The sequence below is a fragment of the Dipodomys merriami genome, unplaced genomic scaffold (genome assembly GCF_024711535.1).
Source record: "Dipodomys merriami isolate MVZ:Mamm:240054 unplaced genomic scaffold, mDipMer1.0.p SCAF_15, whole genome shotgun sequence".
Taxonomy (NCBI): Eukaryota; Metazoa; Chordata; class Mammalia; order Rodentia; family Heteromyidae; genus Dipodomys; species Dipodomys merriami.
Window position 1 is genome coordinate 6,952,175 of NW_027202826.1, and position 24,755 is coordinate 6,976,929.

General features: G+C 44.8%; 1 protein-coding gene across 4 annotated transcripts in view; it reads right to left on the reverse strand.

Moving 5' to 3' along the window:
* Positions 1–24,755, reverse strand: part of Znf827 (zinc finger protein 827) — a 152,312-nt gene that overhangs the window by 104,532 nt on the left and 23,025 nt on the right. For all 4 annotated transcript variants that reach the window (XM_070022155.1, XM_070022156.1, XM_070022157.1 and 1 more), the window contains exons 2-3: positions 13,930–14,973; positions 4,371–4,543 (exon numbers count right to left, since the gene is read on the reverse strand). In XM_070022155.1, the coding sequence (XP_069878256.1) occupies positions 4,371–4,543; positions 13,930–14,973 (1,217 nt within the window). The remainder of the gene's footprint in view (positions 1–4,370; positions 4,544–13,929; positions 14,974–24,755) is intronic.

Consider the following 24,755-nt stretch of genomic DNA (forward strand, 5'->3'; position numbering starts at 1 on the left):
GGCAGGTGCTCCTAAGCTTATAACTTCCCCAGTAATTCATCTCTGCCAACGTGCTTCGGAGCTGACCCTGCGACTCTCTGCTATTTCAGGGCTGGCCCTCCCCAGAAGAGAAACTGCCAATAGGGTAGATTTGGGCCAAATGATTTGGAGAGTTGTGTGATCTGGACAGAGCAGAACCTAAGCGATGGAATTCCAAACCAAACTGACCCTGCATTGTTCAGAGGTGACCCAAATGGGATTTGAACCTAGGTCCTCGGGATGTTAGAAAAGGCTCATTTTGTCCATCCATAATACCACCTGGCCCTCTGCGTGGGTTTCTTTCCCAAGACAGCAAGTTTTACTACAGCTGTTTATGTCTCCTGAATGCAATCCAAAAGCATTCTTCACCAGCCAAAACATACTTTTAAATAATGTTAAGTGACCAACAAAAGCAAAGAAATTAAAAGTTAATGGTGAGATCCTGTTGCTACAGCACCCCACTGTGGCTTTTTATAAAAAACAACAGAAGGAATTCTAGATCCCCCAAAACCCAAGTTCCTGTACAGAAGTTGCCAGAAGCATTTCAATTTTGTTGTTAATGAAGTTCTGCCCATGAAAAGTCTTCCTCCCAGGCAGGGGGTAGGGATGGGTACACACTCCTGTCCCTGACCATTCTAGTACCCCCTTCCTGTGCTTTCCTGACCAAGATTTCACTGGGACTGGTTCTTTCACTTGCCACCAGCTTCTGACCCCTTGGGTGTCCCAAGTCACAGGGAGTGCTTGACAGAGGCGGGGGAGGGGTTGCCAAAGGTTTGCCCCAGGGCTAGGTGGTAAAAGGGCACAGGTCAGACAGCATCTATGTCCCTGAGTAAGGGGCTGAGTGCAGATTCCATCTCAGAGGTGTCTTTACATCTACAGACACCCAGAGACAAGCTCATCCATGGACAAAAAGTTCCAGAAGCTTCTGGAAGAAGGAAGAGGCCAGAGCAAGAGCCCAGATCCAAAATCAAAAGGAGCCCTGAACCAAAAAGTCTTATGTACAAGAATTTTATGTAGCTTCTTTTCCACCAGATCCTGGCCTTGTTGTGTCTAATTATAACATGGGTGCAAATTGAAAGGAACAACAGTGTTTGGTTTTCTCTTGTACTTAGGATTTTATTTGAGCTACATCTTCCCAGGGGGACTACAGATCGCATGTGGCCTTTGAGCCACGCATTTGGCTGTGTCCTCCGGGTATCCTCTGGTGGCAGTTTCTCCTCTTCTCTCCAGACAGAAGAGTACTTTCCTATGATCATTTTTAGTCCCTTTAGCCTAGGGCTTGCTTTAAAGTTCCTCTTCATCTGCTAAAGAGAAGAAATGCTTGCCTGAAGCATGCTCTTCTCTGGTCTTACTTATGCCCGGTCCCTCGCTACCAACACCAACAACCGCCATCAGACAACGTGACCTAATCAAGGCCATCTTTTCGCAGCACTGAGATGCGTGGCTCATGGTATTTCAGAGCTTGGAGAAAATTTGGGAAGCATCTACCCTATACTCTTTGGGGGACTGGACAGGCAAGTCAGTGAGGGCCTGCTGAGGAGCCCTGATGGAAGAAATGGTGGATATAAGGAGAAGAACTCAGCACCCAGTGTTCTTCCAGTTTCTTGACCTCATCCATGGTCTTTATCTTAGCCATCCTATTCACCATTTCTGTTCAGTTCTAGCTTGTGAGTTTCATGTAATTCCTGTATGCTCACTCATCCAGGAAAGTTGTGAAAAGCTTAATGGAAATCTAAGATAACCCTGAGGAAGCTGGACGCACTTAGAAGCTCCTTCTGTGGCTGGTCATAAAAACATTTGCACAATACATTATAAAAGAAAGGCAGGCTTACCAAAAAATACCTACAGTGCCTAGCATCTGCAAGAGAGGTAGTAAGACCCATGTTTGTTGAGCAAATAAAGTTGACTCCGTTTTCTTACACAAATCTGCACAATCAACATAGATTGTATGTCCGAAGAATAATGGTGATTCATAGGTGATTGAGCGAGTGGTTAATTTTATGTTTTTAAAAGTCAGTTTGTCTAAATTCTCAGTACTAGAAGATGTATCATAAAGAGGGAAACTCGAGCTGGACATGGGTGGTTTACACCTGAAATCCTAGCTCTTTGGAAGGCTGAGATCTGAGAACCACAGTTCATATAAATTGGAAAGACCTTATCGCCGACAAACCAGCAGAAAAGCCAGAAGTGGTGCTGTGGCTCAAGTAATAATGCACCAGCCTTGAGCAAGAAACTATCCATTGTCTGGAGTGAATGAAGCAGAGGTCATTTATGTTTAAGACAACAGCCACTACATTTCTGTGTACACTGTATTTTTAAAATTTGCCAAGTTCAATTATTCTTAATAAAATTATGAATTCTTTAATTTTTTAAAGGGTCACAAAAGGAAGTGAAGAGCAGGGAATGGAAAGAAAACACAACTTGGCTAAAATTACACTTGCATGAGGCCTTCTTACACTTCCTTATCAAAAGCTCAAGTCACAGCTCAACAGGTTAGGACACGGTGAGTTTGAATACAGTAGTGATTTCACACAACTGCTTTATTGTACTGGTTATTGATTTGTTCTGAAAGCATTTGAAGACCCCAGGACCCACGGCGCCCTGGTAGCTCTCATCTGTAACAGTGTCCTGGCGATTCGCCGGTGTCATCAAGGAAGCAACTCGTCTCCTTGTAGTTTCAGGGTCAGCAGTTCCTGCTATTGAAAACCCAGCCTTTTTTTCCCCCCTTGGGTTTATAAATAGGTTGTTTTAAGTGACCCTGAGCCGAAACCAAGCTTACAAGGTGTCAGGCTGGATGGAAGTTTTCTGCTCGCTGAAGCTTTAAATTCACCAAACCTGATTTCTAAACACAGTCACTAAAATAAGTTCTAAGTTTAAAGGCATGTCTTTTTAAGTCTCATCCTACTAATTTGCAGATTTCAAATAAGAGTTTTTTAAGCCATCACCACATAGGCTCAGGAAAATTCAACCAACTAAAACCTAACTAGATGAATGCTAACAATAAGGGCATTCTGCTCCCAGGAGAAAAAGGCAAGTGATAGAAAACAACTTACATCGTGGATTTAATTTTATTTTTAATCTTCTAAGCCATTTCCTAAACTCAGTAGAGGCTCTGTCTGATCACACTTTTTAGAGCTACAATTGGGAACAGTGATTACTGATCTCTCTAAAAAGATTAGACAGCAAGATTTCAAACTAAGCAAATACTTTAATTATGTGCATACACCCTACTTATATCAGGGAAGGAGACCCTTGATACATAATGTCAACAGCTAAACAATATTGGAAGGTTATTAGTGAAACAGCATTATCATTATTATTAAAACATTCCATGAGAGTTAATTAGAATTAAATAATGGCCATGGAACCTTCCTGTGTCCATCATTCTGGTACTGTTATCTAGCTTCTGTAATACCAGGTGTAGCCTTCCACGCAGACAATATTGGTCCTATTGAGCAGATGAGACAATTGAGAGTCTAAAGGTTAACTTGTTGAAGGTCACTTGGCTCTCAAGTTGGATAATAACATTTAAATTCAGGTCTGTCCAACTGAAAAGCTCCTGTTCTTCTGATCTCATCAATTCCCTCCTTGAAGTTGAGACAAAGTCAACATCAGTGAGGTGCTCTACAATTTCGTATTACTGCAGCCCCACCAAGATGTCACCTTGCAGCTCAATCTCCACAGCTACCCTGCAGGGCTCAGCTCCTGAATGTTTTTGATAGGACATTAAAAATTATGTACTATGGAAAAAAACGATTGCTCAGTCTCAAGGAGGATCCTGGGTCCAGTCAGGACCAGTCTCTGAGCCTTCCATAGGTTTCAATAAAGTGAAATTTCAGGTGTCTCTCAAAAGAAATGTTTTCACGTATCCTACCAGGCAACTCTGGGTGTTCCTCTGGAGACGGGAGCAGCTGAAGTAGGGGGCAGGTGCCCAGGAAAAGGATCAGCACCAGGAGACTTGCCTCTGGCACTGAGGCCCAGCTGCTGTTGCTGCATTCATTGGGTTTTCCCTTCCTCTTGCTCTTTCAAACTCCCAGAAATGCATCGTCATTCAAGGCCAGCCAAGGCAGTTGCTCCTCTTTAAGAAAGGATGTCTGTACACTACATTATCTTTGCCATTGAATACTGACAATCCTCTCTGCCTTTAAGTTCTAGGTTAAAAAGTGGACACAAGTATTTGTAAAGAAATCCTTCTCGACATCTTTCATTTGTGCCAAATTCTAACTTCACACTGAGCAGTCAGTGCACACTCTGCTACAGCGCCCCCTCTCGGCTGAGAAGCCGCCTGCATGTGACTGTATGGGACCCCAAGGGTGCCTGCTCTTCCCCGGGTCCCATGGCAGCTGGCTTACCTTCATGTGGGATTTGAGATTGTCCTTGCGAGCACACCGGAATGGGCAGAGCGGGCACTGATGACTTTTTAAACCTGTGTGAATCACCATGTGCCGCTTCCAGTAACTCTTCCTTTTAATAACCAAACCACATATTGGACACTGGAAAGGCTTCCCGCTTTCTTCTTCTGAGGCTTGGAAGAAGGAGGAGGAAAAAAAAAAAAAGAACATTAAGACAAACACAAAGGCACTCATACACACATGCAGCTAAGTAAAAATGATCTGGGATTCTTTCCTTGGCAATTCCAAGATTGCATCATGGAGAGGTCTTATGACTGCTTTTCTTCAAGTAGAAACCCACAGTTCTCTAGTCACTTCATTGGGGTTCCACGTGCCCAACTCTGATCAGCCTGCCTGTGCCAGTCTTATTTCCACTTAGGAGAGCAGCTCTCAGAGGAAGTGTTCCTGGCTTGGCCTGGCCCATAGCACCAAAGCCAACGCCTGCAGGCAGTGGAGCCTAAAGTCAGAGGCATGATTTCCTTGAGAGAAACCAACAGGCCTGAGTCTCTCTGAATTCCTGGATTTGGAAAGGAGCGAGAAATAAAGACAGGGAAAAACATACTGCTCCACACAGAAAACTCAACAGCCATCACACACCTCATATGCAGAACTCTGATGGAGATGCATTTCAGGATTCCCTCATATGCAGAACTCTGATGGAGAAACATTTCAGGATTCCTACTGTTTAGCTGAAGCTTGTGCAGATAGGTGCTGCTACCTATTTAACCACCAGGGTTTTAATCATTTCTGTTTATCCCTGTAGTTGTCACTAACAAGGTGTGCTGTCAGCTCTGCTCTGGGGCTGTGTGTCCACCATCTACTTTGGGAAGAGACATACTAGACCACCATTGCAGCCTTCATTGTTCAGGGAGGCAAACACATGAATTGCTTTCTCCAGGTAAAGCTAAGATCATGGTCTCACACACCAACCCAAAGGGCGCTGTTTCTATAATCACACTACATTGCTACATTTCAGGTCTATCAACCTGTATGAGTCAGCGACACAAGAACCTTTGCAGCTTGGAGATACAGGGGGAAGAGAAGAGCTGGCGAAGGCTCAGACATTCCTTTCTTCATCATGAAGAATCAGAAATAGTTCCAAACCCATTCAACAAAATGAAATAAATGCAGCTCATTTAACATGAGCTAGATCTACAAATGTTGATACGGGAATCTGTCCAAGATATTAGAGTTACAGGATAAACAAGATATAAAACCATATGTCCAGGGTGATGCTACGTCTGTTTTATAAAAACAAACAAAAAGAAAGGACATCAACTGATGCTAAAACTCTTAAGTGAAAGGTGGATATGGAAGTTTACAAAGGATGGATCAAGCTGATAGCACCTAAGACAATGGATGAATGGTTGCAAAGATGCAAGGCGTGCTAGGCGCTAGCAGCTCACTCCTGCAATCTTAGCTACTAATGAGGCTGAAATCTGAGGATACTGGTTTGAAGCCAGCATAGGCAGAAAAGTCCATGAGTCTCTTACTTCCAATTAACCAGCAAAAAGTCAGAAGTGGAAGTATGGCTTAAGGGGTAGAGCACCAGCTTTGAGTGAAAAAGCTAAGGGACAGTGCTCAGGCTCTGATTTCAAGCCCCAATATTGGCATATGCGCGCACACACACACACACACACACACACACACACACACACACACACACACACACACACACACACACACACACACACACACACACACACACACACACACACACGGAAAGGCATTATGTGTATTCTGATATACCACCCATGACATATCTTTATGAAAAATTTAATCCTCATACTAACTAGAAGTTCATCTGAAGCACAAGTAACAACAACAAAAAGTTAAACACACCAAGGGAATGGATTCATGAATTCAGCCAAATCTAGAGCATGGAAATTCCTCAGGACAAAAATTCCATTTCTTCAATACACAAATGGCATTTTAAAAAGAGAAAGGAGGGGCTGGGAATGTGGCTTAGTGGTAGAGTGCTTGCCTAGCATGCATGAAACCCTGGGTTTGATTCCTCAGTATCACAGACACAGAAAAAGCTGGAAATGGTGCTGTAGCTCAAGTAGGGTGTTAGCCTTGAGCAAAAGAAGCTCAGAGACAGTGTTCAGGCCCTGAGTTCAAGCCCAGGATTGGCAAAGAAGAAAAGGTGTGGGGGGGATTATGCATCTTTTTAAGACATAAGAGAAATATAAAACAAAAGTAAGGTACGGTTATTTGGATCCTTTTAAAACAAAATCCTGGTCAAAGAAACTTCTGGCCAGGCACCAGCAGCTCACAAGGCTGAGCTAGCTACTCAGGAGGCTGAGATCTGAGGATCACAGTACAAAACCAGCCTGATGACTCTTATCTTCAATAAACCACCAGAAAACTGGAAGTGGCACTGTGGCTCAAGTGGTAGAGCTTTGAGCTGAAAAGCTCAAGGACAGTACCCAGGCCCAGAGTTCAAGCCCCACAACTGACAAAAAAAAAAAAAGAAAAAAGAAAGAAAAAGAGAAACTTTTGAAATCTTTGAGGAAATCCTAGTCCCAGGCTAGTATACCTTAATCTCAGATAACTATTTTCGGTCCAATTAGTAGTACAATAGCAGTTATTTTAGTCAAAGTCATTCTCTGTTAGAGATAGAAGAATATTGGAAGTATTTGAAATACTTTAGAAAAAGGCAAACAAATTCCATTTGCATGAAGAGTTTCTGCAAGGACACTGTGAGCTACGGGGAAAGCATGAAGTAGCAGGTGTACTTGAACTTGGGGCCTCTAATTCTCACTTGACTTTTTCCACTGCTGAAAGCTGCCAACACCAAACCTAAGCCACACCTCCAAGTCTGGCTTTTTGCTAGTAAATTAGAGATATGAGTCCCACAAGTCTCTTCCTTGTCTGGCTACAAGCCATGATCCTCTGATCTCAGCCTCCCGAGTCACTAGGATTACAGGCATGAACCACCTGCTCCCAGCTTTCAATCATTTTTATTAACCCCAGACACACAGCTTCCATGCTGTCTGATTTTGTTGACTGCCTTTACTGATCTGTCCGTATTCCCACCCCAGTTTCGCCTCTCATTTTCTGTCTTTCACTGCTGTTTCCTCCACCCTGCCATCTTGGTCACAAAGCCCTTCGTGTTGAGCAACAGACAGAGTAAGGACTGAATCAGGCCTCTAGGTAAGATTACTGTCATACACTAGGGAGGGGAAAAGAGGTAATGAAGTCCTGCTTTGAAGGGTAAGAACATCAAAGTAATAAGAAAGAGACACAGATGGGCTGCCACTGAGCCCTCGTTTTGGGAACCGTTTGTCACTATTGAGATCTCACTATTGAGACCTCAAGCTGCCCAGTTGTACAGGACTATCTGGGAGAGGAAAGGAAAACTGAGGAGTCTTCTACTGGCCAGTGAGTTCATGGCACACCAGAGGAAGGCAATAAGAAGGCATTAACTGGAAAAAATGAGCATTGCCAGATTGTAGATTTCACGAACACCTGCCTTGCTTAATGTGACCAGAGTGTCCTTACCCTATTCTTTGAAACCTCCCAGTACCCCCTTAAACCACCACTTCAGAGGTTCTGCAGTAAACTCAGTGTTATTAGTATTTCCTACAAATCCATTTCCTTTTAGAGCAATGCTTTCTCAGTTTTAATTGACATACCCGAGTCATATATAAATTAGACTGGATTGACTGGGAAATATTAGAATACTCAAAATGAGTAGAAGCTATTTGCAAGAAATGTGGTCAAAGAGCTATATTTGTATAACTAGTTAGATTTTTTTAAATTGTTGATAGCAGGAAAGAAACAAAATGATGAAGGTCACCAGAATGCAATGACTGATTTTCAAATTGGACCAGTAATCTCTCCCCCGGTACCATTTGCATTCTCATTTATTTGAAAAAGAAACTACATATTTTAGTAAGACCCACCCCATGTGTGTACAAAGTTAGTTCTGTACTGGGGGTGGGGGGAATGCATTCTATTTTGTATGCTGAACTATTTTCAGGGTACTGACAGCTGTAAATTTCACTCAAATTTAGAGCCCAGAGAAATATCACTGCCTCCTCTGTATGAACCATGCGTTCTTGAAGCAACAGGTTCTGAAATGCTCATAATTTTACCTAGTTTACAACTGCCTGGTAAACAACCTTCCCCCAATATATCACCAGCTGGTTGATATCAGAGCAAACAAAACTAATTCCACCAAATGCTAATAGACTCAGTGGGATAGAGAGCTGCTAATTTGCTCCACTGGAGAAAACACGTTCTCTTTATAGGCAATAATATTATTGGAATAAGAGGTAATGAATGCATATAAAACGGCTGTCACATAGTAAATGGAAGCTCTTGGTAGTGATAGTTGTAATAAGAGGAGTAACAATAAACTCTAGGCACACTGTCCACAGCAGACAGCCCACCATCAGCACAGACGCAAAGTCCATTATCTGCCATGAGGGTTACCATACCATGTGCTCCAGGGGCAGCCAGTGTGGGGAGCTGGTCACTGGAAATAAAGGCACAGGAGTCTATGGGGCTTCTCAGAGAGGTTCCTGCTTGGCCTCCATGAACTTCCTGTGGCCCAAACTCAGGTAGGTATAGAAAAAAGAGAGATGGAAATGATGGGAGCATCCTAGACTGTACCAAGTTCAGCATCTGATCTGGAAGTAGTATGTGCTGGGCTGGAATGAGATTAAATGAAAAAAGGGCTGGGCCAAGGGAAGAGAAAAGTGAAATGAGTGCTGGAAATGAAAGGAAAAGATGTAGCAGGCTTCCAGGAAACCCCAGTGGAGCCGCATCAGCCCCCAGAGTAGGCCTCTCACATTATCCCCCCCAACCGCCACCCCCGCCCTGTGTAAGCCTCCCACCCAGCACTCCAGTACATGTCCTGAATGAAAGGATGGAGAATCAGCTAGATGAGCATGCACTTACACCTCAGCTATCTCCAAAAATGAACCCGGGCAGCTTATATTAAAAATACATCCGAAATAAAGCACGATAATATGTGTCAAACTATTGGAATGGACAAGCCCTGCCCAACGCAAACCACGTTCTGTGAGGCTTTATAGTCACCGAAAAACTGGGAGGAAAATGATGTTTGCCATTTTTGAAAATTATGTTTCTACAAATAAGAGTCCAATCATAAGCAGTGAGTAAATGCAAGGAATTGTTAGCACAGGAGGAAATCCTTGCAATAATCCCAAACCAGCTCAGTTAATAGATGAGGAAAATGAATGGTGAGGGCGTGCTCCAATTAATGGTGTCCTGCTAATTGGTGGCAAGGGCTAGGCTTATAGCCCATCTCTTAATTTCCACTTTAGTGTCCTACCATTTTTGTGTACACATGAATTCACAAAGCAACAAAAGCCAAGCTTCACTGGGCTAATTAAAACACACACACACACACACACACACACACACACACACACACACACACACACACACACACACACACACACACACACACACACACACGATGGAAGGTTTTAATAGCTCAAACAAATAGAAACAAATAGAATTTTCCCATAGGCTTTGAAATATGAAATTCTCTCACTTGATCCTTCATGGCAATCTGCAGAAAGCCAAGAGGCTTTGCAGCAAGCACATCCTACCGCACACACATAGATGTTATTCAAAACACCAGGCGACACAGGCTGAGCATTGTCCGTCACCACCATCTCCACTTCACACCTCCACCTCCACTTGTTTGTCTGTGTCTCTACAGGATGACAACACATTGCCTTTCCAAGTCTTCCCATGGAGTTTCAAATCTTTGAATGGAATTTCCTGGACCTGCCCCTCAAGGCCATTTCAGACCAATAGGTCTCAATGGGCTGATCTTTTCTTTACTGATTTGGATGTTCCCCATGTATATTTTTAACCCAAGAGAGAAGCTTGCTGTATCGACAGCCAGGGTAAGTTGAAAGCACTCAGAAAAATGCAAGTGAGAACAGCAACAGATGGTTCTACATCTTGGTTGAAAAGTGACTTTGCTAAACAAATGCAATGCGTGCAACCCTTCTCAAATGAAGGCCATAATAACCGTGGGTCTAATGGGAGTACCAGGAGGTCATCTCCATCTCTGGACTTTGTATGCCTTTTGTAAGAATTTTAATAACATCCCATAAATACAAAAGGAAACAGCAGCCAGAAAACCTTGATATATTGACCTGGCACTGTCTTAGCTCTCAGCTGTGTGAGACAGGGTTGTTTCTAAGTGTATTTAAATTTCATTCCATAAGCTTAAGATGCTTTGGAGAGACCCTCTCTCTGAAATCCTCTCCGTTATTTCTTTTCACCAGGAGCCTGGCATCCTCAGACTCTTGCTGGCCTTCTAACAAGAAACTTTGTCTTGAAAATAAAAACCATTTATTTTATTCTTAGCTGCCATAGAACAGTAGCTTCAAAGAGAATTGAGTCAATGTGTGACATTTATCTTTATAGCAAACAGACATCATCCTCCCTCTGTCGGGTCCCCTTTCAGAGGAGCAGTGTGGCATGTGCTGGGGCGCAGGTCACATGAAAGCAGCCTCCTCCTCTGGTGTCACGTCTCCCTGGCGGGGCGGAAAGGCTATCGAGTGCTGGACTCTTAAGGAATTAAATACACCATGACCTGACCACCGCAGAATCCTGCTTAGAAAAGAAGAAGAAGGCCAGACCTAAAAGACACTATTTTTTTCCATAGGATAGATTTCCCTTGACCTAAAGAAGGTCAAAGCAATGCTGGTGTCTGAATTACCCAAGAGAAGACCAACTTCGCCAGCCCAGAGTTCTTCGGAACTTCAAAACCAACTTTACATGCCCTTTTATTGGGGCAACACTCTGAGATACAGCTCTCTCTCGCTCGCTCTCTTTACAAGATGGTGAGTGATTTATTTTTGTATCTCTGCTTCTGAAAGGGAGGGGATACAATTTACTTACTGAAATCATTAGGCAATAGAACTTTTTTTGCTTCTGTTGTGAAAATCCAGTCTACCTATTTTGAATCAAATTAAGATTTCTTTCTAAGGCAATAAGAATAAGAAAAAGAAAATGATGAGAAAGGTTGAACAAGAACATGGGTGGCAGCCACATTCTGAGAATGTTTTTTGGGGGAAGCCAAGTCACACCTGAATCCCATCCAGAGAGCCCTGAAACGTAGTAGGATATACAAGGGAGTCGGGTGAGAGAGAAGACTGCAGAACACTCATTTCCTTTAAACCCTCAGAGCACAAAATCAGGGCTATGACTCTATGATATTGAACACAATTCTGACATAAGACAGAACTGTTTCACCAAGCCTGGATGATAGGCAGAGGCGTGTGAAATATGGGGAGGTGGCATTCCAGAAAAGTCCATCTGCAAGGGGTCCGAAAGACCAAATCTAACAAGTTCCTGATTTCAACTGGAACTTCTTCCAGCATTTCACTGATGAATAAATATATCGAGTGTTTCAGCAAGAGATAAATTCAGAAAAAAAGTGGGGGGGAAAACCCACAATTTCTTATAGATCTCTTCACATTAAATTCTGCTGAGAAGCCATGGAGATGTTGGCATGGGCGGAGTGTATTCAAGCAAAGAGAGAGATAGAGAAAGGGAGGGAGGGAAAGAAGGAAGGAAGGAAAGGAGGAAAGATGGAAGGAGGGAAGGAATACATCTCTTCCTCCCTTCCTCCATAGTACTCATCCTTCAACAAAACAAGCAAAAGATTGAGCTGTACTGGAAGCTCAGGACCTCTTTCTCATTCTAATCATTTGGGGGAAAAAATTACGTTTTGCAGGTTATACCCAAGACCTCTTTAAGATGGCATAGCCACTGCCATGTGTCTTCAAGAGACAGTTGTATCTGTCACTTCTGTCCAGACCCTAGTCAGTTTATTAAGTTGGTTTAAGCTTTTCCTCAAGTAACTAGTGTCCAGATGAATTCCCACTGCACCAAACCATTCATACATTCATCCAATAAGCAGGAGCAGACAATATGCATGAAATTACATGTTACATACAGAATAGTCATCCCTCTCTTTGCTCTTAAATCTAAACAAAATGTCTGTAAGTCAGGATTAATTTATTCCATTGCAAAATTACCCAGATCCCCTTGTTCTTTCTACTTCCTAATTTTAGCCATTTCACTATTTCACTGGATGGCAGGTGAGAATTGTTGGAGAAATGGAACTCAGAATTGATAAGCACTTCAGGATTTTAGAAATGGACACTTCACCAACTCAGCAGCAAATGGTTTGCATGACTTGAAAGTCACCAGAGTGCCAGTTGCCCATTTTCCCAGTTCCATTCTGCTATTTATACAAGTTTTAAGGTAATGATAATAAGGCAATGCAGCTCACTCAGCAACTGGAATGGCAATTTGTCATAAATACACCAAAGTGAGGTTGGCTGTGACCATTCGGTCAAGTATTTGCCATTCCAAGCACTCTGGTACAGATCATGGAAAGCTGGCAGGGTGTTTCCAACGGCAGTGTTTTATATCGCTAAGAGGATTCACAGCCCACTTCCTGTTCCCGTCTGACAGGTTATCTTCCTCCTGCCTCCATCCCCAGGAACATGTATTTTTCATGTGCATGGTTTCAAATACAACCTGCACCCAAAGTGAGACTTCCAACATGAGAACTCAAGACACTAAAGTACGCCCCGAGATGATCAACTCTGAGTATCAAAAGTGTGACACGGGGCTTTCTCCTTCAAAAAGACCAACGCCCCTAAAAAATATTAACAAGCTCACCATTCAAATTGCCCACACACTCATTCCTTTACAACCCAACTAGAGTCAAATAAAATAAAGCACCTGCAAGAAATGCTCGGATTATGTTTGACTGGCAACGTTTTTTTTTTTTTCTCCAGAGTTCTTCTATGACAAGAAATTACAGTCAAATAAGATCAGTGGGGGAAAAAAGGCTTAAATTCTACAAAAAGAAAAAAAAGAGTAATAAAACTGCTAACATGAAAGTATACGTGGTGATAAATTAGGGCAGGGTAGTTACTGATTATACAAAAGTCTATGTGGCAAAGGCAGTCCCCCCTTCCCCCCAGGCCACCCTTTCAAAAAGCAGTGTGTGTTTTTCTCTCTATGTTCAGTGACGCCTTGCCCTTCAGAGCAAAGATGCTTTGATCTTCTCCCATTAAATATATCTAGTGTGGACCTCGCCTGAACTTGGTAAGGAAAAAGAAAAAAAAAAGAAAAAAACCCACCAACATTGATATGAAAGGGAGGGAGTCCTGTCGATTGCTAAGATTATTCATTACTTTTCAAACACTGAGGCTGTTTGTGAAGCCTTTGTGTAACACACACATGAAAGACTGTGACTCTGCCCGCTTCTGTTTGTGGGTGCTGGCTTCTCTCTCTCTCTCTCTCTCTCTCTCTCTCTCTCTCTCTCTCTCTCTCTCTCTCTCTCTCTCTCTCTCTCTCTCTCTCTCTCCTCTCTCTCCCTCTCTCTCTCTCTCTTTTTCCTACTCTCCTTTCTGCTCCAAAGGGGAACCCAACTGGACAAGGAAGGCACCTAAGACAGAGCAGCCGACAGTCAAGAAGACGACTGGACAGAGGGATGGCATACCTGAATTGGAAGGCTTGGAGACTCTTCCTTTAGGAACTGGAAGTAAGAGCAATTCCAGGGACTGCGTCGCTGGGGGCGGGGGTGGGGGCGGCGGTGGGGGGCTGACTTTCTCTGGCTTCTTCTCAGAAGGCGGTGGCGGCAGAGAATCGTCAGGCAACAAGGAGGACTTCTCGGCCAGGAGGGTGCCAGCGGCCCTGGCGGCCACCTCTTTCAGGAGGGCGGCCGAGGAGGTCATCGAAGCCAGCGAAAGGAAAGAGCTGGCCGGAGGAGGATGCTCCTGACCAGGAGTCAGACTTCTCTCGCTGACCTTCTTGGATAACGCTGCCAAGGTGGAACTGGCAGATTGGGAGCTAAAGGGGGAGGAAAAGGACTCGAATCGCACGGTGTCCTCCGTCCTGGAGAGCGACTTGTCCTGCAGAACGGCGTTGGCTGCGGCTTTCAGCTTGAGGATGGCCGAGTCTGGGGACAGGCCGCAGGCGGTGGTTGACGTGGACAACCACTTACCTTGATTCCAGAGAAAACGGCTACTTGGAGTGTATTGGTCGTTCTGGTCCTGCTTCTCGGCCAGCTTCCTGGCCAGGACACTGAGCTGCTGGGCATGATGAGAGGGCGAGGAGAAGGACAGGTTGGAGCCCGCGTTCACGGGTGACTCCACTCTGCCATTGGCCGGGACTGTGGCATCCAGTTTGAGAGAACCAGCCTCGAGCAGCCGCCTCAAGTTGCTGCTCAGGGGTTTGTTGGAGCCCGGGGGCTCATCGTCACACAAAGAAGACACTCCGGGGGACAGGTGGTCTTGGCAGGGCAGTGGGTCTCGCAGGACCTCCCCGTCCAGGGCCACCAGCTCCAGCGTGTGGCTCCTGGGGGTGGCGCTCCCCAGGGAGGTGTCTGGGGACGTGGACTGCTCTTGGATCGGGTCCTCCAGGCACAGCTTATAGTTCTCCTGGACTTCGCCATAGGAGGCTTCGGACGGCGTCTCTGATGAGTTTCCATACCAGGCTTCGCCTTCGCTGAGCTCCGCCTCGGCCTCGTCCTGCCTACTAACATCTGGGGAAGTAAGGAGAGCAGGTTTAGTGCCGGCATGGGCGGTGAGCAGGGCTGGGACATTCAAATGAGGGTCCCCCTCCGGCCAACCACCCTACAGCAGCCGGCTGGCCCTGCAGAGGGGATGTGACCATCAAAGGTAAGCCCCCTGAGGGAACGGAGGCCCACGGTCACTCAGCTGCTTCCAACCCCGGTTTCCTCCAACACAGCATCAACTATTTTGTGCCTGTGAGCCACTGACTGGGGCTTGAACTCAGGGCCTGGGCACACTGTCCCTTAACTTTTTTTGGCTCAAGACTGGCAATCTACTGCTTAAGCCGCAGCTCCACTTCTGGCATTTTTTGTGGTTTGGAGATGAGAGTCTCATGGACTTTTCTGCCGTGGCTGGCTTCAAGCCTCAGTCCTCAGTAGATCTCAGCCTCCTGGGTAGGTAGGATTACAGGCAAGAGCCACCAGCACTTGGCTTAAGATGCTATTAATTTTTTTAAAAGCTAATAGTAAAGGGATGGGAGGGGAAAATTGGGAGAGAGCAAAGGAAGGGGTAACATTGTCCGAAAGAAATGTACTCATTACCTGACTTATAAAACTGCAACCTCTCTGTACATCATCTTTATATAACAATAAAAAAGAAAACAATAATAAAATGAAAAGCAAATTCAGATATGTGAACAATCCCTGTCTAACTCATTTCACAAATTGTTCTGAAGCACAGATCCTAACAGTCACGTGACCAGGTGCAAATATAGTCAAGTACTGCAGACAGTCCAATCGCACCAGCCAATACTCTTTGTATTACTGCCTTCTTGCCATGGTCATCTCTCCCGTGTCATGCATGCTCCTTGTGAGTCTGATTCTGACATGCTTGCTACAGTAATTAGGAATTGTTCCTTTCCCCCGCTAAAAGCCCATTAATTTCTCAATCAGCCCCTCCCCATCTCACTGTCCCAAGCACCAGTCAGGTGGGTCTCTGCAGTTCCAGGCTCACTCCTGAGCTCTGCCATTTTTCTACCTTAGCTCATGACACTCTCTCTAAATGTCTTTTCTCAGAGAAGCTGGCTGTCCATACTCATCCTTCTGAACCCAGCTCCATGGTTTCTTCCTTACAATTCTCCTCAGAGTTCTCAGTCTGAATGACTCTCCTCTTCCTACTCATTCATTCACTCATTTAAGAAATAATTATAAGCTGAGCACTAGTGGCTCTTGTCTGCAATCCTAGCTGTTCAGAAGGCAAAGATCAGGACGACGGTAGTTCAGGGCCAGCCTCCCTCCTACCACCAATAAGAAGCTGGATGGTGGTATATGCCTGACATCCCAGCTGCACAAAAATAGGAGGATCCCCACCCAGGTAGAAATATGAAACCTTATCTGAAAATCACTAGAGCAAAAAAGGGCTGGAGACATGGCCCAAGTGGGAAAGCACCTGCCTGCCCAGGTACAACTTTTTTTTTTTTAAATGTGAGTAGGACAGTCAACAGTGGACTTTCAACAAGGTGGTGGTAACATTTGAGCAAAGACTTGGAAGGTGAGACCGGTCCACTCTGCAGAGTTCCACAAGGAAGAATCATCGTGTCCACAATGTCAGCAGAAGCCTCCCTCATGTGCCTGTGGCCCAGCAAGGAAGCCTGTGGTAAAGAGCAGTGGGAGAGGAGGCCAGAGAGGGCTCAGGCGTGTGTGGGGGCCATGGATGAACGGTGTGTCCATCGGATCAGCAGGACTCAGTACACTACTGACATCTAGCACAGCAGGAACAACATGACAGGATCTCTCTGGTCAAAGGCTTGTTCTGGTGACTGTGTAGGACCCACGGTGCAGGTGTGGGCCGGCACCAGGACACACAGGAGGCTGGAATCCAGGTGAGGAACGGTGAGCCCCTTGCTCAGGTAACTGCAGGTGGGGAGAAGTAGCCAGGGTCTATGCATATTTTCTTGGGATTGGTTTTGTAGCACTCTAAGGGATCTATTATTGCCTTCTCTTCCAAAATGGCGGTCTTTCTTTGAAGGTCAGGATTGGGCCTGGGCGCTGTCCCTGAGCCTTTTCGCTCAAGGCTATCACTCTATCACTTTGAGCCACAGCACCACTTCCGGTTTTCTGGTGGTTAATTGGAGGTAACAATCTCCCAGGCTTCCCTACCAGGGCTGACTTTGAACCACAATCCTCAGATCTCAGCCTCCTGAGTAGCAAGGGTGACAGGCGTGAGCCACTAGTGCCCAGCTAGGATTGGGTTTTATTATTACCACACACCCTACACACTGGGCCTGACACATTGCGTGGTCACTCACAGAGCTCAATGAATGTTTAGGGATGAAGCAAAATTCTCACCAGTACTAAGTTCAATCCCCATCACAGGCAGTTCCCTTTTCAGACCCAAACTAGCTAACAACTAGCAATGCATGAACTCTAAGCTAATACATTGATCTCCCCATGCTATTTAGAGACGAAATGTCACAAATGACAAATTCTCTTTCATGAAGCTAAAGTTCTGCAACTCCTTCCTGAGATTCTTTATTAAGTTATCAAGAAAATGTAAAATATCAAATGGAATTTGCTGAGGGAAAAAAAAAGGCAGATAAAATTGAATTTTCTCTGTTAAAAACAGTCTGGTTCCTTGTGATTTGCCACATTTCCTTCTAGCCATGTTGATTTGAACATTTTTCATCTCTCCTGAAGTCCGTGGTGACCTGAACTCTTCATCTCCCTGATGGCTTCTCGAAGGAATGCTTTTTACCAAACACCAAGCAGTCAACATCAATTTCAACAATAGGGCTAATTTTGTGTTTCTTTAGCAAACCACCTTTCCTGATTTCAGATTAAATCCCTTATCCTTCAAGAGAGTCACGTGATGCATCTACTATAAATAGTTTTTAAGAAGTTAAAGATTTAAAAATCACTACGGTAAGAATTAGTTCTCTTTTCTTTGGTCTTTATTGACATTCATTAAATGAACACATGGGAAAATATATACTTCAAACTTAAATACTTTTAGATTACATTTTTGTCATGCTAGAGTATCTAGGTAAGTTTGGTCCTAAGGACCACATACAGTGGCTCATGCCTGTAACCCAAGCTATGAGGAAGATGGAAATCAGGAAGATTTAAGTTTGAGGCTAGCCCCGGGTCAAGGTTAGTGGGGTCCCATTATAGTCAATAAGCTAGGCATGGTGGCATGTACCTGTCACTGCAGATACCCAAGAGGCTTAGGGAGCGAACTGTGGTGGTCTGGGCAAAAATGTGAGACCCTGAAAAAAAAAAATAAACTGGAGAAGAAAAAAAAAAAAAGGCTGTCCTTCACTAATGAAATTAGGTAACTAGCAAGGAACATAAAACCAAGAGTCTGAGAACTAGAGTTATAAGGAAATGTCCAATCTCATCATTTTACCGAGACTATTAGACATGCTAAAGGTTATTGGTTCAATCAACACCACACAGCCACTTTGTGCTGGGACCAGAAACAAGAAGCCCAAATCCCCAAACACCCAGCCCAGGGCTTCTCGAACAAGCCGGCACAATGTACTGAGGTCCTGGGATGACCACTTCTGGGGAACTCTGGCCTGCCCTCTGCCCCCATCCTGTTATCCTTCCACCAGCTCAAATCAGAAACCAGCAACAGAGACTCCTAGGCAGGGCAGTGTTCTGTCCAGATCTACGCGGAGAGAAACCATTAAGAGTTTGGGGAACCCGGATTCTTACATTCTAACCTCACAACTCCCTTTCTTTTTCTTTGAAGGAATTAGAGGTTGATTCAACTGCCTAAAGAAGTTAGCACATCTATTGGCAAAGTCCAAGCCCGCATCCTAAAGCTAAGTAAGTTGTCAGATCACACTCTATTTCTATCAAGCAGTGATGAACGCTGCAAACATTCCTGAATGACCTAATCTCTACATTTATCTTCAGTACAGAGGATCAAACCCAGGGCTTTACCTGTGCTAGGCAAAGAGCTCTACCACTGGGCAACATCCCCAACCCTGGGCTTTTTGAGGTGGGGTCTTACTATATACTTCAGGTTCACTTGGAACTCTTACTTCTGCCTCCTGAGTGCTGGGATTGTAGGTGTGTACAACCAGGCCTGGCTTAACAGTTACACTAAGTACAACTTTTCCAATGCTGTTCAAACACAAACCCCAAACAAACAAGTAAAGCATTCTTAGAGCAGTATATGTTCTCTAAAATACCTTTGTATTTCTTAACCATTCATTCCTCCATCCTTTACACCACACACACACACACATACACATACACACACACACACACACACACACACACACACAGAGTCACTGAAACAGTCATACCACTGGACAGTCAGAAAGTGTGGATAGAATAAGAATGTTTTCTAAACTCATAATACTTTATCAGTTACTTTTCCAAGCTGCTGCTTCTGAAATGGAAGCTTTTCAAATTATAAGCCACTGAAGAATCTTAACAGGAGGCCCCAAAAGAGCAAGCACAGGAATTCAAGGGGTGACATCTCTTAAATGATTTGGACATCACCTGAGGTCAAATCCAAGGTTCAGGAGACTTTCAGAGAGATGAATGTAAGGGAAGGGGGGAGATGAAGAGGTAAGAGAAAACCAGACAAGGCTCAGACAAATATGTATTCAGCTCACCAAACTACAGGGATCTCTGCTGCAAAAAATCCTTCATTCACAAATTGACTGTGTCTGCTGCTCCACGACTCTGGATTTTCCCAGTCAGTGTCATGGGGGGGGGCTCCTGGGGGGCTGCACTGGTCCAGCTTCCCCACATTCCCACCCCACAGCAGCCACAGGGCAGCCAGTGCCCTATACGGGGAGGGGAGAGGGGGGACAGGGGGTGCGGGAGAACACGGCCAGGCTCTCCTGCAGCCCCAGGAGCTAGAGGTCAGGCAGGCCTTGTCTTCTGCCTCTCTTTCAGAACCTGAGAAATCCTAGCAGCAAGACACCTCTATTTTCTTGTCTATCAACCAACACAGAAGCCATAGGAGGAGCTCTGGGAAGCAGAGAGAGGTCCTGGAAAAGCTTCCCCGGGATTTCACAGCTTTCTTATCCAAGACATCCTGGGGACACCTCTAAATGGCCAATGTAAATAACTCCTAGTAAATAGGTTATTTTTAACTTCCAAAAAAAAAAGCTATTTCCATTGCTAAGCTTACAGCAACCTCTGTCTCCAACTGTCAGGTCTGCACAGTTTCTTGTCAATTTTACAAACTCTGTGTGTGTGTGTGTGTGTGTGTGTGTGTGTGTGTGTGTGTGTGTGTGTGTGTGTGTGTGTGTGTGTGTGTGTGTGTGTGTGTGTGTGTGTGTGTGTGTGTGTTTCTTTTTATAAAAAAATTAGAAACTCATAGAATTAAGAATAAAAACAGTGAAACTACAGAATGAAAATTCACTGAATAAATAAAGGAGAATACTTCTCCTTTGGGGGAAAGAAAACAAAACTCCACTACCTAATACATTTGTTTACAATTCAGGTCCCCCACTGGATACCCACAACGCTTGCTGTGTTCTCCAGCAGAATGGCTCTCCAACTCGCATCCTTCTCTCAGTTGGATAGCTTTAATCAGGTGCATTTAATTGGTCCAATATGCAACTTGAACCATTCTCATTCAGAAAGACAGGGCAGACAGAGAAGCGATGTATGTAGGGAAGACTTAGGTTGGAAGCAAGTATAGATGGAAATCTAGAAGTTCATGTCGCCATCTACACCCATACCATTCCCATCTGTGGTCCATGGAAATCTAGCCAGCGGGTTTCAGAGAGAGCAGGACTCAATCTTTCCCAACTCTTGAGTGGGCTGACTCTTGGCCAACAGTTAATAAATAGTTCCAACACCTCTACAGGTGTGGTACCTACCGCCTAACCTGGTTCATTTTAATCTAAGAATCTTCCAAGTCTTTCCTTCCATCCTAGCCTCTACAGCTAAATATTTAGAGCTGTCTTTCAAGTCTACACATATGTATTAGAATTAATTATCCCTGTAATATCTGCTATAAACCACACAAACAGCTTTTACTTACAACCTTCAATATAAGTCAAAGAATCTGTGTACAAAAGTCACCAGGCAGGGGCTGGGAAGGTGGCTCAGTGGTAGAGAGCTTGCCTTGCATGCCTGAGGCCCTGGGTTCGATTCCTCAGCACCACATAAGCAAAAAGAAAAAAGCCAGAAGTGGTGCTGTGGCTCAAGTGGTAGAGCGCTAGGCCCAGAGTTCAGGCCCCATGACCGGACCCAAAAAAAAAAAAAAAGTCACCAGGCAAAACCAATGCTAGTAACTGCACTACTTCAACAAACACTTCCTGAGTACCTGTTACGCTCAGGGAAAAGTTCTCAGCACCAGAGATGCCACCACAAAGGAACACAGCCATGTTTGTGTGGATGGAGAAGAGAGTGTGCTTAATTCCAGAGGGGCTGGTGGATTTGAAAATGGGAGGATGCCTAAGATTTGACCAGGAGACATTAGAAAATCACAATCTTAAGGAGGCTCTCTCCCCGGCAAACCTTCACAAAGGAATGAGCCTGGGTATGGGGAACGTTAGCAGTAACATGATGGAGGGGGAGGAATCTTCATTCTCCTCATTTTAAAAGCACACCAATCTATCTGTTTCTTAAAAGTAGAGCTTACTGATTGCCTTACCACTCTTAATAGTTTTGAAACCAAGCCAGGAGGTGATAAGTAGCCAGTAGCCCTGAGTTAGCCACTGGGGACTCCTGCTCAGACAGATACTGGGACTTCCCTGGTGGGTCCCAGCCAACCAGCAGGACTGCAGGGAGCAAGAAAGGAATATTCTAATCCCTATTCCCAACAATGAAGGGGTACAGAGGGGCTAAGATCAGATAGGCTGCCAAAACCCCATCGGGGCTTTCCTCTCATTGCCTTCCAGCTTCTTCCTCTTACACCACTTTTCCCAGGAGACTGAGAACCCGGCTGCAGTAAGGATCTGGAATTTCACTCTCAGTGACTAGCAAAAGGTCTTTCCCCATTCTGATTGGCCTGCTGGAGGTCATGTTCCCCTCCCCAGGCCTATCACTGACGCCAGAGGGTGGGTTCTACCCTGGGCTCAATGTGGGTCACAGAAGAAAGGAGAGGAAAGAGGTATCCAGGAAGAGCAAGGCAACCCCCTCCATCACGTTTAACACAGGTTTCTGCTGCTGCCTATCGAGCTGTTCTGAACGGATTTTACAACGTGAAGCATGAAGCACACCCACACGGCAGAGGCTTTTGCCTGCCAATTTTGTAAATATTCCTTTGTAACCCACGAGCCTTTGCCTATCCCCCACAGCATGCCAACCTGAAACTAAAGGTCTTCAGGGCTCCCAGTCCACCGTCTGAGGTAAATCCAGGGCCAGGAAGCAGCTCACCAGGACAAAGGCTCCAAGAGGGCCGTTCTGGAAAGATCAATACCCGAGATACCCAATGGCTGGCAGCGAGGCCAAGAGGAACATTTTCTTTTAACTGCTAGTAATTTAAAACTACCAGGATGGAGAATACACCCAGATGCAGGGGGATTGAGGGGAAGGGGGAGGCAATACAGAGCTTTGGAGAAAGCAGGGGAGCCCAGCAGAAGATCACAGAGGGCCTCGTGAGTATTTACACATGACGATATTTACCAAGTATTGGTTTAACTCCTGTCTTCAAACTGCACTCCAAACTGTACGTTACTAGGTTTGTTGTACACACATAAAGTGCCCAGGAAGATCCTTTATGGGTCCTTTGCCAGCTGCCTACCTCAATGCCCTCCATCCGGCCTGTACGTAGACCCCCAAATCCCACTACAGGCCTTCTTCTCATTCTACTCTATTTTGGATTCTGCTGGCCCTGTCTGCAACATACATCCCAACGCTGGCCACGCATGTCCATTTCTGCTGCTTCCACCTTGGGATCCATCACGATCATGCCTGGCCCGGAACACAGCAGTGGCCATCCACTGCCACTCTCAATCTGCCAAGAAATATAGAAGCAGAACCTCACAGAGACAGCGAAGCAGAATGGAAGCTGACGCTCCATTCAGAAAACCCCAAAGTTCTTTTGAGGTGTGGCTTTACATTTCAAGTGAATTCTGTGTTCTACTCTGTCCATAGTGAGGCCTGGCTTGACTTAACATTGTTCTGTTTCCCACAAACCATCAAAGGAAATGGATTCTGTTAGGTTTTTAAAAAGAGGTGACCGAGTAAGAACTGAAACTGCACCACGCAGGAGCGGACCTTACAGATTCCTCAGAACGATTCTACACATGTCTCTGGAGACTCATCTGCTTTGCCAAAATGTATGAACTAGATAGAGTGGTATACTCCTATAATCCCAGATACTCAGTAAGCAGAGGTAGGAAGATCTAGCTCTAGCTCAAAGCCAATCTGGACAAAGTTAATGAGTTATCTCAAAAAAAAATGAAATATAAACAAAAGGGTTGGGAGTGTAGCTCAAGTGATAAGAGCATTTACATGCATGTGAGTCTGAATTGTTCCCCAGTACCATTAAAATTAAAATGTCATATGGAGCTACCTAGCAGGGGGACCAGAGTTCAGTGTACATAGTTCACTGCTGATGTTGCTATAAATCAGGAAGCAGACAAACACTAGTCCTCTGACCACCAACCCCTCTCCCCCCCCCCCCCCCGCCACCATTTTCAGAGATAAAAGCTAAAAGCAAAGAGGCAAAGAATCTTGCCTGTACTGTTCAATAGATCTGTAGAGTTTGAAAACCAATGTGTTGAATTCGAATTTTGTAATTAGAATTATTTGGGAGATACAATCCAAAATCACTAGTCTGAAAGACTCCACTGAAAGACTCCAGTGTGACCCCATTGCTGACTGTCAACCAATGCAGACTGAAGCTCAGATGTCTCCTCCTGATGCCAGTGCCTGCATTGCTAGATTGCGGTGTTTACATGAATGACAAGCCCTGGTACCCAGCAGGCTCCCAATAAACATCCACTGAACGAATGAGCCACCATGAACAGAACTCTGAAAATATGTCTGCGGCTATATTCAACATGTGTATGTGTGTCAGCAAATTGCACAGGCAACGAAGGTTCCAAAAAAATTAATGACTTACACATTGTGCATAGATGCTGAGTGATGAAGCTGGGTTAAATACAAATCTAAGGACATCTAACAGACTGAGCAGCTTCACACACGCGCACACACACACACACACACACACACACACACACACACACACACACACAAATTTAGATCACCAAAAACTAGCTAGGGATTATCAAGCACTCAGTATTCTTTAGAATGCATGTACCTCAGAATATACAGCCTGACACGGACCATGTGTGTATGCACAAAATATCTCAAAGGCTTCTGGCCATACTGTCAATCTGTCCCCACACTGAATAGCTCCACACACCTGTGGACTTCAGGCGATTATTCCTATCTTAATAGTCCCTTGCGTACTTTTGTTATGTATTACATCATCAGCGAAGACATGTTCTTCTCTCTTTCTTATTTTCTTTCTCTTTGAAAACCAGAGTTAACAACTATCAGGCTCATCGGCATGAAACTAAGAGTGAATTCTGTCCCACCCAGAAGATGTTCAAGCCGCAACCCCAGGATTTGTGAGTGACCTTATTTGGAAATGGGGCTTTGCAGATGACCCAGTTAAGATGAAGTCATTAGGGTGGGAATCTAGACACTGAGATGGACGTGTACCCAGGCAGAATGCCACAGAATGGCTGGTGTTATGCTGCCACAGGCCAAGGAACTTCCAGAAACAAGGAGAGAGTTCTGGAACACCCTGGGATCCTCACTGTGGGCATGGCCTTCCTGCTCACATCATGATCTCAGAGTTGCCACCTACAGAACTGTGAGAA